The sequence below is a fragment of the Gopherus evgoodei genome, chromosome 3 (genome assembly GCF_007399415.2).
Source record: "Gopherus evgoodei ecotype Sinaloan lineage chromosome 3, rGopEvg1_v1.p, whole genome shotgun sequence".
Classification (NCBI taxonomy): Eukaryota; Metazoa; Chordata; order Testudines; family Testudinidae; genus Gopherus; species Gopherus evgoodei.
Genome location: NC_044324.1, coordinates 145603184 through 145616980, shown reverse-complemented (window position 1 = coordinate 145616980; position 13797 = coordinate 145603184). Strand labels below are relative to the sequence as shown.

At 43.9% G+C, this 13797-nt stretch overlaps 2 protein-coding genes across 3 annotated transcripts in view; one reads left to right on the top strand and one right to left on the bottom strand.

The window, feature by feature from the left end:
• The window catches only part of GGPS1 (geranylgeranyl diphosphate synthase 1), a 57628-nt gene extending 49161 nt beyond the window's left edge, over positions 1-8467 (bottom strand). The window contains exons 1-3 of one of the 2 annotated variants that reach the window (XM_030556924.1): positions 8279-8467; positions 6725-6774; positions 73-163 (exon numbers count right to left, since the gene is read on the bottom strand). In XM_030556924.1, coding sequence (XP_030412784.1) covers positions 73-142 — 70 coding nt within the window. In that variant the 5' untranslated portion in view covers positions 143-163; positions 6725-6774; positions 8279-8467. The remainder of the gene's footprint in view (positions 1-72; positions 164-6724; positions 6775-8278) is intronic. The other variant, XM_030556923.1, reaches the window with a different exon arrangement.
• A 356-nt stretch (positions 8468-8823) lies between these two features.
• ARID4B (AT-rich interaction domain 4B) overlaps positions 8824-13797 on the top strand; it is a 184059-nt gene continuing 179085 nt past the window's right edge. The window contains 2 exon segments of the mRNA XM_030558348.1: positions 8824-9050; positions 9918-9981. Coding sequence (XP_030414208.1) covers positions 9976-9981 — 6 coding nt within the window. The 5' untranslated portion in view covers positions 8824-9050; positions 9918-9975.

Genomic DNA, 13797 nt, shown 5'->3' with positions numbered 1-13797 from the left:
ACTTATTCTTTTGAATTTGATCACTCTGAAAACATGTAGACAAACACAACAGAATGATAAAAGGACACTTGCCTGGCAGTTGAAGTAAATACTTGTATGGCTCTAAAAGAATTCTTTCAGATGTTTCTTCCATTTCCTCCATTTCAAGAAGCAGTGTTCCACTCTGTCAAAGAAAGGAGACTTCTCACTACCACAATCAATGTTAGAGAATTAAAAATATAGAATGGAAGCCAGCCCCTAATTCTAAGAAAGAAGGGAAGAGATAAGCATGCTTAAGGGATTTAGGACAAAGGCCATTTAAAAGTGTTGCTCGAAAGAAAACCATCGTTTTCTAACCATAACTGGCTTTACGTTACAAAAAAGTCTGCTTGCTGTTGCTTTATATACTTTAACCAGCACATTTTAAAAACCAGGGGAACTTGTTTTGATTTTTTAGAAAGCAAAACCCATTTAAATTGAAATTCATTATAAACTATTTTAAAAATCTTTGATGTTTGGGTCTTTAGACATTTTAGATATTCTGGTGAATGGGTATTCAAAAATTAGCTAGTAGAATCCCACACAACTATCAAGCATCATTATGTAGATTTCTAAAAGTTAGTCAGAATAATTCAAATTCTAAACATGTGTTTATGTCCAGGAACAAATATACACAATACATAAGTTTAATCTAAGTTTCCTGATTAAAAATAAACTGAATTTTTAAGGCATTTTTAAAACTCAATTTTTGGCTTACTCATTCTTTCATATTTGTTTTAAAATTCATGCCATTATTTCTGCTATGTCCTATTCTTTTAGATCAGTTTAAGTGTTTGGTTCTCTTTATCCTTATTTTTTCTACCATGTATTCCATTTGTCTCAAATTCTCTTACTGCCAATTCTGGATTTATTTGTCTGTATAGCTTATTCATCTAAAATGTTCACTTCTCAGTTCATGTCCTCTCTCTTCTCAGGCTCTCCATTTGTGACTTTTTCAGATTTCTTTCTGTAATTCATTTTCCTTCCTCTCACCTCTAACCTTTCTTGCTGCACTGCAGATGCAGTGGCTCAAAACTCAATGCTTTTAATGTCATCTGAAGACTGGAGCTGCAGTGGTAATATGAAGTTTCATTTTACTTCAGCAGCAGCCCTTGCCTATTTAGAAGGCATCTTGCAAGGAGTATTTTGCCCTAACAGTTGAAGAATATCCTTGGCTACCAGCCAAAAGCCTTGCTGCTAGATTTCTAAGTGTAACGTACTCATTTTGAAAATAGGCATATTAAGGAGAGTGATCAAATATTTTGCTAAAATGTAACTTTATTCCATTTACTATTTCCAGACCGTTTTCCTAAATGACTCTTGGTAACAGTTTTCCTCATTCACAGGAAAGACTTGCATTACAAAAATCCTAAATTAGCACAGTCTTCTTAATTGTAAGTTAATTTATGGGAAATCCAGACTGCAATACCCTTCCTCACACTGAACAGAGTATCTTGCACCATTAGTCACACCACATTCAGTGGGACTACTTGCAAAGCAAGAATATCACAATCTTACCCCAAAATAAGGATATAATTGGGTAAAAGACAGACTAGAGGGAGAAAAAAAAAAAAGACAAAAGGAGATCCTGGAAAGGTGAGAAAATTCTATGAACTGCATTAGGCAATGCTATGAGTTCATCATATTGCCAAAAAACTGTATTCAAGTAGTTATCCAACACATGCCCTTTTTGTAAAAAAGCACAGAGCCAAAAGTTAAGATTCTGAAAGTGTTAATTTCAGAGAATACAAATTTGAAACTTAAGGTTTCCTTCCAGATGTTTCCCTAACAATATGCAATTAGTTGTGCACTCTTCTGCTACAGTAAGCATATTTGGCAGTTATTGCAAAATGAGATTTCTAGAGAAAATGGTTTTTCAAGATAGACTTCTTCAAAAAGGTGAGCGTATAGGTTTACCCTCTCTTCAAAAATGTTGTTGTGTGATGCCTTATGAAGTTCTCGATCAGATTCAAGATATTCAGAAATTCCTACTCACACAGTGCCTTACTCACTATGCAATATCTTCAAACTGTTACATACATGCCCAACCTTAATTCCCTCTACCCTTTCACAACAAGAGATCGCTAGTTAAGACAGTTTCCCATACTGATCTGTAAGTCACTGAGTGGTCCATGGAGAAGATGTCATTGCCTCTTTCTTGTTTCCAGATGCTTTTATGGATGTCCAGACTAGGCTTGACAATCTGGTCAACTAAGCAGTCAAATAATGTTAACCAACCATCTATTTGATCAAGGTAAATAGTTATATATTCCACCAAGAATGCCCCGATGTTGGCAGTGACCTAACCTTCTGACTGCAGCATAGAGCCATTCTTCAGAACTTCATTTTACCGAGTTTCGCATTTTTCAGCATTAAAATAACTCAAACATAAAAATTTAAAGCTAACCTTATTGGAAATCTCACACTATTCTTTTGGTACTGCTCTAATAGTTAACACTTAGAAACATCTGACCCTTTGACATTTGACAATATTTGACCAATTATTTTTGGGTCAAATACCCAACCTTAGATCGGACTATTTTTTGTCAAGAAGAAAAGGAAACCCTACAGAAGAAGCTGAGAAAAAATAAAAGGCTGCCTAACTGCTCATAAAGAGAACAGGAACTGCTGGTCAGAGCCACAAGAGCAGCCCTGGGAAGAGGAGAACAAAACAGTCAGGCAGTAGATCCACTACAAGAGGGTCAAGTGGCAAGGTAACACATCCAGCAGAACAAAGAACAGAGTGACAAGGAAGTCTGTGCAGGGAAATGGGATTTAAAAAAAAAATCCCAGGCAACAGAAGCATGTCCTCTTGCACAAGTGGCAGAGAAACTTGAACATGGAATAGAAAAGAGCAACACTAGAAACTGGAGAGGGCAGATGAAGACTAAAAACAAATTCTGTATCCTGCCCATTGCATTAGACACACGTTAGCACAAATACATGAAAAAATAATGGGAAAGTAATGGCAACTTGATCAGCTGCTGTACAGAAGTTATGCAGTTGCAAACAGAATAGGAGGTGATCTATGAAACAACAACCTCTATTAACATATAGTCCACAATATGAAGGAGCTTGAGAACCCCTCATTAGGAAAAAATGACATTTAAAAAAACAACTATACTTCTTGACTGTTTCCCAGTGAAAAAAACAAAACAAGGTCTCAGCCAGCCCCATGTCATCTCTGTCACCCAACACATCTCTGGGTCACTGTGAATTAAATTTGAGCAAATTAAGACCACTTTACTTCTGAATGAGTGGACTCACAGGGATTTAACATGCTGTTTTCAATTAACAGAAGGTGTGAATTTAAGTAAAACTAATAGCAAAAGGAAGGATAAAAAGATATGAACACTGTGCACACACACAAACATAAAAAAGACACTGAACAACATTAATCAAGGAACCAAAGGATACAGAAGAAATTCTTGAATTGCCTCTGCACTCAAGCTAGGGGTAACAAATGAGAGTCTGGAATTGCTCATTTATGAGCACAAATTTCATCTAGTTCATATTACTGAAATCTACTGGGATTATGTGCATGATTGGAATGTTAAAACAAATGGTTATAACATTTAAGGAGGGGGAGTAACGCTATGTAAAAAGATAGCATTATCTATTTCTGAGTCACTGAACTCAGAAGACAGTGATCTTGAATGCTTATGGATCAATGCCCTAAAGATGGGGTATTAGTTGGTATCTGGTGCAGATCACCAAATCACACTAGGGAATAGGATGACCATCCCCCTGGGAACCTATTTATAATATTTAGGGAAAAAAGGTGCATGCTCACAAGGGACTTGAGTTTCAGTGACATGCTAGAAGTCTCATGCTTCCCATACTAAAACATTATTGGATTTCTAAACATTACAGATGACAATTTCCTAACTCAAGATGTGTTGAAGCCAACACAGGGCAATTCTTTATTAGACCTTGTCTGAACAGATAAGGAGGAAGTGATTACGGAACCCTAAAATTAATGGCAACTTAGGTACAAGAGATCATCAAAAAAAATAAATGTGCAAGCAGAATAGAGTCCAGACCAGTAATATATATACTTGGTTCTTTAATAGGGTCAGTCTCACAAAGCTGAAAACAATTCTGAGCCAAATCAGCTGGGAGGAAGAATTTAATTAGAAAAAATGAATAACTAGAAATCATTTAAGAACACCTTACTAGATGCCCAAAAAGCGACAACAAAAGGAAGTATCAGATCTAGTTAAAAAAAACTAATCTGCTTTAGAAGGGAAGTGAAAGCATGCATATAGATATAGATAAAAACAAGTGGGGAAAAAGGGAAAGTTGATGATGAATATAAGGCAGAAGTTAGAAATTGTAGCAAGCTGATATAAGAAGCCAAGGGACCCAATGGAAAAAACCACTATGGCCAGCAGAGTTAAGGACAATAAGGAGTTTTGTAAATATATTATGGACCATTACCAGGATTCTTTTTGTTCCTTACTAGCTGAAAGTGGTAGAATCATCAATAATGCAGAAAAGACAAGAAGTGTTCAATAAATATTTCTGTTCTGGTTTTCCCCCCCCCCAAATACAGAAGATATAATCTCATCATAAGGTGCATAACACTTTCCATTTTCCTATCTCTCTGGAGGATGACTACTAAAGCTCGATATTTACCTCAGCGGCTCCAGATAGCTCTTTTAAACCTTTGGGATTGAAGTTAATTGGAGAGCTCACTGGATTTTTAATGCTGATTTTCCAGTGTCTTGGAGCAATGGGGAAGTTCCAGAAGACTGGAAAGAAGCTAATGTGTGCCAAATTTTTAAAAAGGGTAAATGAGATGACATGGGAATTAAAGGCCTGTCAGTATGACACTGATCCCAGACAAAATAATGGAGTAGCAGATACAGAACTTGTTTAATAAAGGAGGGTTAAGTATGGTAACTAATGCAAAACAGCTTACGTTTATGGAAAATAGACCCTGTTAAACTAACTTGATTTTTTTTAAATGAGATTAAAAGTTTAGTTGATGAAGGTAATGGTGCTGACACAGTATACTTTGACCTCTAACGCATTTCACTTGATACTCACACAACACTTCAAATAAAAGACTAGAATGATATAAAAATTGACATAGCACATGTGAAGTGGATTAAAATTGGCTAATGGATAACTATCAAAAGGTAATTTATAGACAGGGAATAGTCACGGATCAGTTGTATTTCCAGTCGTATCCAGGAGGGATTGGTTCTCAGCCCTATGCTCAACATTTTTATCAATGACATGAGGGATAACAAAATCACAGAAAGTTTGTTGATGACATAAAAATTGGGAGAGTGGTCAATAATGAAAAGGACAGGTCCTTGATTCAGAACAATCTAGATCACTTGATAAACTGGGCACAACAATACGCATTTTAATACAGGTAAATGTAAATATATATATCTAACAAAGAATGTAGGCCATGCTATACAATACAGGGTCTCCTTCACAGGAAGCAGTGATTCAAAAAGATTTGGGAGTTGTCACAGTGGATAACCAGAGGAATATGAGCTTCCTGGGTGATGCTGTGCCTAAATGAGCTAATGTGATTCTGGGATGCATAAACAGAGGAATCACAAGCAGGATCAGATATCATTTTACTTCTGTATTTGGCACTGGTGCTGTTGATAAATTAGAGAGGTTTCAGAGAAGAGCCACGAGAATAATTAAAAGACTAGAAAACATGCCTTATAGTGATAGACTCAAACAGCTCAATTTATTTAGCTTACAAGGTTAAGAGGTAACCTGGTTATGGTCTATAGTATCATGGGGAACAAATATTTAATAATGGGCTCTTCAATCTAGCTGAGAAAGGTATAGTTATCTAATGGAAGTTGAAGCAAGACAAATTCAGACTAGAAGTAATGTGTAATTTGCTACTGGGACAATTTACCAAAGGTCATGGTGGATTCTCCATCATTGACAATCTTTTTTCTAACAGATATGCTCTAGGAATTATTTTGCAGAAACTATGGCTTGCATAATACATGAGATCAGACTACAAAATCACAATGGTCCTTTTTGGACTTGTAATCAATAAATTTGGCTTTACTGTTCTAAATGTGCCAGTACATACACACCTAAAAATATATGTCATTACGCCACCTAAGCCAACGATTGAACAGGAGACCTCCAAAGAAAGTCGCACCAGCAATTCAGCAGCTAAGAAGATTCCCCAGCAGGGTTAAAAAGCATGTGCAAGGAGAGAGGCTCTATTTCAGACCTAATATAGAATAGTTATTTGTTACAAAAAGCTTTCATAGCCCTCTTTGCAAGAGCACAGGTGTTCACAATGCTGTTTTGTCCAAATCCCAATTTGATTATTATATTAGTTTACAATATTTAGCTTCAGTCTGAACATTTATTCTTCGCCTTGCCTCTTCCCTGATGCATGGTTTTGCTGGTAACAAATGAGGTATTTTCCAATCCATGGACAGCTAAATATTTCACTTGTGGAGAAATTATTTCTTAAGGGAGGCAAGTGTTGCCAAAACAGCTCAGTAAAATATACACTTTAACAGAGTATTTAACTTATCTTAATTTTTGCACTCCCATTTTATTACCACCAATTCTATTACCTGTTTACATTAACATCCATAGTATTCTAGCACTTTCCAAAGAGCTCTCAATTTAAAAAAGACAAAAATCAAAGTAGAGACATGCAGTAAAACAGAAGTTGGTCCAATAAAAAGATCTCACCCACCTTGTGTCTAAATACTGTCTGCAATTCTTAGAGCAGCAGCATCTAAAAAACTAGAAATTAAAACTAGGCTAGTCTCATTGTCCAAAACATATGGATTACAAGTTAATATTTCCAGTTTTAGCAATCTAAGCAGTTCAAGAATGCCAAGCAGTTTTTACTATCACTGTTGCCGCAAGTCCTTGAAATGGCTCCTATTGAGCCAATTTATAGGTTTATCTTAAAAATTTTATTCAAGGGCATTCTGCGCAAAAAGTTAAAAATTCTGCACATAGTATTTTTAAAACAGGCAAAATTCTGCGAGCTTCATTTGTCAATAAATAAATGCACAGGCTTCAACATGGCAGGGGGGAGCACAGGCCACTGGCTGCACAAAGGTGGGAGATCACCCTACAGTCCCCCTCTGCTCTCAGACATGGATGCTGCGGTGAGGCTATACCCAACCCTGATGCAGCACAACGCTTGGGCTTGCCCCAGAAGCACCAGGAGGCCCTGCCCCTCTGCACCAGGTGCAAGGCAAGCAAGCTCAACCATGCAGGATCCAAGGGCGGATGGTCTCTGTGTGTGTGTGTGTGTGGGATCCAGGTGTGGGGTGAAAGGATTCTGTGTGGGACAATCTGGGTGCAGGCAGCTCGTGGTAGGGAGATAGGTGATCAGACAGCAAATGTGAAAAATCAGGATGAGGTGGGGGGGTAATAGTAGCCCATATAAGAAAAAGATCCAAAAATTGAGACTGTCATTATAAAATCAGGACATCTGGTCACCCTAGTGAGGGATCTGGGGGCAGGGGGAGGAGGAGGAGATCTGGCTGCATAGAGGCTCATTGGGAGGGTTGCAAGGGCTGAACTGCATTTTAAAATATCTTTACAAAGCAAGCAAAGTGTTTAACAGAACACTGAATGGCTAAATCCGCAGTGACTTAGTAGCAAAACTCAACTACACACGGTTCACCCTGAGGTCTCTTTATTGCTTACCTCTGCCAAAAGCTGGGTACATCAGCTCTAGCAGTGGCTTTGACTACGTATAAATGCTGCTGTTGCTTAAATTACAGCGCCATTTCAGCAACAGCCAGAGCGCGACCAAACAGCGGCCCCTTCAGCCCCCGATGACTCTGGAGCCAGCTCGGCGCTGCCTCCCGGGGCGGCGCCACCCTCAGAGGCCGAGTCCGCTTGCAGAGCGGCCCCCGGGGAACGAAGCGAATAGGGAGCGCGGACGCTGCCGGGGCCCTTTGCTTCCCCTTAGTTCTCCCTGCTGGCCGAGCGGCCGGGCACAGCACCACCCGCGGCAGGCTCCGGGCAGCGACCCAACCGGCGGCTGCGCCGAGACCGGCTCCCGCTTTCCCACCTCGCCAGGCAGCCCGCCGGCCGGGACCCAGGCAGGTCCGGGCGCAGCGCTGTCCCGCGGGGCCGGCGAACCAAGCCCAGCGGGCCGAGAGGAGCAGGCCGGGAAGGCGCCAGGTCGCCGGGCAGGTGTCGCTCCCGGCAGGGAGCCTCCCTGGCAGCACAAAGGAGCCCGGCTGGCGGCACGGACCGGGGAGACCGCCGGTCCCCCACCTACCGCCAGCCGAAGTCAGCATCCACCTCCTCGTTGCCGGGCCAAGCCGCACCCAGCTCCGCCGTTCCGGCCCGAGCGCGCTCCCCAGCTCCGACACCGGCAGCAGCGCGTTAAAAACTCCACCCACTTCCACCTTAACGGCTACCGCCACCACTCTCTGCTGTTAGGGGGTAAAATGCGCCACCAGGGCTTCACTGCGCAGGCGCTAGGCCCTCCCACTTGTTTTAATTAGCACTAGATTCGTCCCACCCCCCCGGCGGCCCCTCACTCTCGATGCATCATGGGATATGTGGTTCGGGTGTGAGGCTCAGCTACTTCATGGGCGCAGAAGAGCGGCGAGGGAAAGAACCGCGTTACCCATGAGCCTCTACGGCGCCGAGTCTCTGTTTCCATAGAATTGGTGGAAAAATGACGTTAGTGTTTCCGACATGGGGGCCAATGGTGCAGGGAGACGCGTGGGCCTTACCGGTTCCGGTCCAATAGAGAAAGTGCAGGGCGGGGAGGGGGCGGGTCTCTATCCGTCAGTCACTGTGTGAGGTGGGGGAGGGGAGCGAGAGGTTCCGAGCGGAGCAGCCACCGCCAGCGCCGGGTCCTGGCAGGGGGGATCGGCCCCATCATACGCAGCGCGGAGCTGCAGCCGTAGCCAGAGCCCTTGCTGGGAGATCGATCCGGGGCCAGCACCACGTCAACGGCTCCGGAGCCGGGAGGAGGCTTCGTCTCCCATCTCCTCCCGGGTCAGGGAGAGCCGCGGGCGGGCGGGCGCCGCGGAACAAAGGTATCAGCGACAGCAGGAGAAAGAGCCGCCCCGGCCCCGCCGCCAGCGGGTGAGGGAGCGGGGCCTTCGCTACTTGTGGCCGTTCCTAGGCGGGAGCGGGGTTGTTTTTGTCCTGGCGAGACTGCGGCGGGACTCGCTGACCCCGCGCGTGAGGTGGGGGGTGGTGAGGGGCTGGAGTCGCTGCGGGGCGGCGAGGAGCCCGAGGGGGGCTGCCTCATTCCTGCCTGTGCCGATCGGGTCCGGCCCGCTGCGCTGGGCAGTTGCGGCTGTTGCTATTAAAACTCCTGTCGCGGAGTCAGCGCTTTCTTTGATGGGGGTGGGAGAAGCTGCCGCCTCTGCCGGGATCCACAGAGCCGCAGCCCCTCCGACGGGGAGAGCTGCCACCCAACCCCCTTCTCTTCCTCATACAATGGAGGAGCAACGGCCCCTTCCCCCCCTCCGCCGCAGCAGAGTGGGGGGGTTTCCAGGGATCAGACATCGCCGCCCCCCTCCAGCCCGCAGGTCTCTGGGGAGAGGATTGAGAGCCCGGGCCCCTGTGAGCTGGGCGCGGAGCGGGGACTCTCCTGGAGCAGCCGGAGAGGCTGGGGGTGGGTTGTTGTTGTGGCAAGTTTCTCCTCCTCTGACAGAAATGGCGTCAATGGCAGCGAGTGAAGGGGAAGCCGAGCCGCGGTGTGTGGGGGCTGGAGGGAAAGCAGTGGCCGGGCGGGGGGAGGGGGGACTGAATGGGGAGAGATCGCAAACGGGGGGTGGCGAGATCTGGGAGGAGGGGGGTTGATCAGGAACCTGGCGGCTCCCCTGCCCGTTCCCCCCGCGCTCCGGTGCAAACGGCTGGTGCGGTGGTGGCTCAGTGCTTTGTTTTAATTCCAGGTCCAGCCTCGGCCGCTCAGCCCCGATCGGGGGCTTTTTTCCGCAGCCTGAGCTCATCATGAAGGTAAAACCCTCGCCTCTCTGTCTAGGAAGGGATGGGGAGAGGGTTGCATGAGGGAATGGTGCCCGATTTGTCCCGGCCCCGCTCCCCGGTGCGAGGCTCGGCGCTGGTGCGGATCTAGGCTGCAGGCTGCTTCTCCCCACTGCCGTGGTGGTGCCTTAGATGCCTTTGGTGTTTGCTGTGCAGGTTTGGCTCCGCCAGGTTTTGCTGAGGACTGTGTAAGTTCACCGCGAGCAGGTCGTTCCCTTTCCGAAACAACCGTTCGTAAGGGAATAAGGACATGGCTGCCGGGCCAAGCTTGACGAAGGAATAGGGGACAATCACTCCGCTCCGGAAAGTAACATTGCAGAGGAAATATAAGCATTAACTGAGCTTAAATGATGGATTTACTTTCTGTGCCTTAGCGGGAGTTCTAGAGAATTAATAATCGTGAGCTGAGGAGGTGGTGTCTGTATAGAGGATGCTCTGCAATGAAGGTAGTGCTGTAGGATGCAGAATGATTTTCTAACAGCTTTTTAGTTTCCTTTTTAGTGCTGTGTGCGGTATCCATATACACCATTGTCAGTCAGAGGCATTTGTAGACCATTGATACTTGCTATATTAGGCAAGCCTGATTGAAGTGATTGTTCCACTCGATACAGATGTTTTTATAAAGAATCTTGCATTTCATTAGTAGATTTAACAAGTGTGATTATCAGTCTTTTCCCTGATTTACTCTTGGTGATTACAGCATCTTGTTTTAAATACTATTGTTTGTATTACAATAGCACCCAAAGTTCTTAATCAGGATCATGCCCCCATTGTGCTGCATTAAATCTGTCTTATAAGTTTTATAAAACTTATCAACTACGTTTGTTGTATAACTGCAGAATTTGTTTTTGAATATATGTACAGCCTGTCAGCTTTATTATTCATTGCTAAATACAGTAGCATCCTGCTAGAGTCAAACCTCTTTGGGTTTCTCTATATGTGTGCCCATGTGCATATATCAAATGTATATACAACACTAGAAATAGCAGAGGATACAAACAGTTCTATGTAACTGGATTCAGTAGGTGATACTAAGCACAGTAAAGTACCTAAGGTTCTGTACATTGCCTTTTGGTTACTAATGAAAGAGCCATAAAATGTACAGTTTTAACTATTATTGTCAGTGGGGGAAAAACTTAGTGAGGCCTGAAGTAGTGCGCCAATATTTGTATTTCATTAATAAGTTGCATCTAGTAAGAAATAAAAACTATGGTTAAACATTTACGGCAGTGTTATATGGAAGTTCCGAAATTGTGGTCCATGGCTTGCTGGTCTGTGGAGTGTTGGCTAAATACATGGTCCTCTTTCTGCTCGTGTCCATGTGGTGGGATGGAACAGATAGGAGCAGGAGATGAAATCTAGAGCAGGGGTTCTCAACTGTTTTCTTTCTGAGACCCCCACAACATGTTATTAAAAAACCCATGGCCCACCTGTACCGTAACAACTATTTTTCTGCATATAAAAGCGAGGGCCGTCATTAGAGAGTAGCAAGCAGGGCTGCTGCCTGGGGCCCCACGCCACAGGTGGCCCCACAAAGCAAGGTTTCTCAGGCTTCGGCTTCACCCCAGCTGACTAGTCTTGGATCTCAAACTTCAGCCCTGCATGACAGGGCTTCAGCTTTCTGCCCTTGGCCCCACCAAGTCTAACACTGGTCCTTCTTGACAGACTCCCTGAAACCTGTGTGTGGACCCCCAAGGGGCCCCAGACCCCTCGTTGAGAACCGCTGATCTAGAGTAAAAGGAGACAGAGTGGTGAACTTTTTTTTCCAAAGGGCTCTGAAGGCAGCTGAATATATAGAAGTACTTTTCTAGTACTACTTTTCCATGTAAGCAAATGTGTAATTACCATGGAGATACTGTTGATCAGATACTGTGGTTAAAGGATGCATATAAGTGCCTAGTATACAACGTGGAGTTGAGGACCACAAATGAGAGGGGAAGTGTGCCATAGCACAGCATGAAAACCCCTCTTTTAGCTCAAATGAATAAGTAGCAAAAGGCTTAAATCTTAAATATCAGACATAAAAGCCTGTTACAGATCCATTAACAAAAGCTAAAAGTTTCTTTAGTCATACATAAGATGTTTGATTTTTTTAGCGGGATTTTAAAACATGTTTTGTGATTTGTTCATGATGAGTTCTGAACTTCTGTGGTGGTCATGAGCAAACCGACTGTCTGGAATATCCCTTTAAAATTTGTTTGGGATTTAAATTGGAAGATGTTAGTTACAGTGAAGCTCCTTTTTAGAGTTACAGCACAAAAATAAAATAAAATTTTAGCTGGTTTTGAGCTTCCAAAGCATGTCTCATGCTAAATAAATGTATATCAGTTTACAATCTTGTAAGTTAATTTGCATATCCATAAGGATATTGCAAGGATACAAGTTTGTCTAATCAGAAGTAATAGAAGAGAGTGAACAGGGTGTTCTTTTTTTTTCTATTGATCTACATCACGGAGTAACTGAATGACTGATAAAACAGAGCAGCATGGTGCTTGAAAAAACATGACTGATATTGTTTATAATCTACTGGAAGAGTGTAACAATGGACATTTTTGCATTTAGAGGATTGAACTCTAAAGACCCAGTTTTATAGTGAGCCTGCCCATATTGTGCTCATTGCAGGATTGGAGCCTAAGCCTTGATTATTGTTTTAGTGAGCCTTTCTTCAGATGAACTAGTCAGTGTATTTTGTGGATAGGGCATTAATTTGGGAGTCTGGCGGTCTGTTCTGTTCCCATCTCTGCCACTGGCTGTTTTTGTGTGAACAGTTCAGCTTTACTATGCCATATTCTTCCCATCTGTGTAAAGAAAATAGGATATTTACTCTTCTTTGTAAACCTTTCATGGAGGAAGAATGCTACATAAGAACTAAGTAGTAGTATTAAAGTGATACAAATGGAAGTTCACTTAACATGCTTATTTATGGCTTGGAACGGTGAGGGGAACAACGATGATATTGTCTCCCAATACAGGGTTTCTCATCCTTTTTTGAATCACTCCCCACCTTAGCATTTTTTTAACATGGATCTGTCCCCACATCCACGAGGGCACAGGCACCATTTCAGATTTCAATAGTAGGGACAACTTTCAGCTGGGGTCCAGGTGCCTCTTAAGCCACTGGATGCTCTTGGATATTTTTTTAAGATAAATATGTAAAGATCAGTCTATTTCAGAAGCATTGTTGTGATTATTTCCTATACCACCTAGCAGTGCCCCCCAAACTCATTTCCCCAAATCACCTGACAGGGCCCTCCCACCCCATGCTCCTCCCAGATCACCTAGCAGTGCTCACCCCCCCAACTCCTTGTAACCCCACCTGGCAGTGCCCCCACCCACTGTACTGCCCCAGCTTTAAATGACCTGGCAGTGCCCTCACTTGGTAACTTCCCCTCACCTCAATCACAAATCCATGGCTTCTTCATACAGCGAGAGTGTGGGGGTGGGGGCACGTGGAGGGGATTCTGCTTGAAGGAGGGGTTCCCACTCCACATACTGCACCTCTAGGTGTTCCTGCTCCCCAGGGTCAGTGCTCTCTGACACAGGTTGGAGTTCAACAGGTGTAATACCCTCCCATCTAGAGCTGCAGTGACTGATGGCACCACAGGCCAGTCATGGCTCTCCTGTGAAAGTTGGATTCTGTGAAGCAATCCTAGGGTCTGCTCAAAGCACCTGCTGCAGCCCATCACTCCATGCGCCATGCTCAAATCAGCTGACCATTTGGCCCACCTGTGTGCCTCCCGACCTTTGCCTTCTCCTAACATGTGTACCACCCCTTATACTCAGTGATAG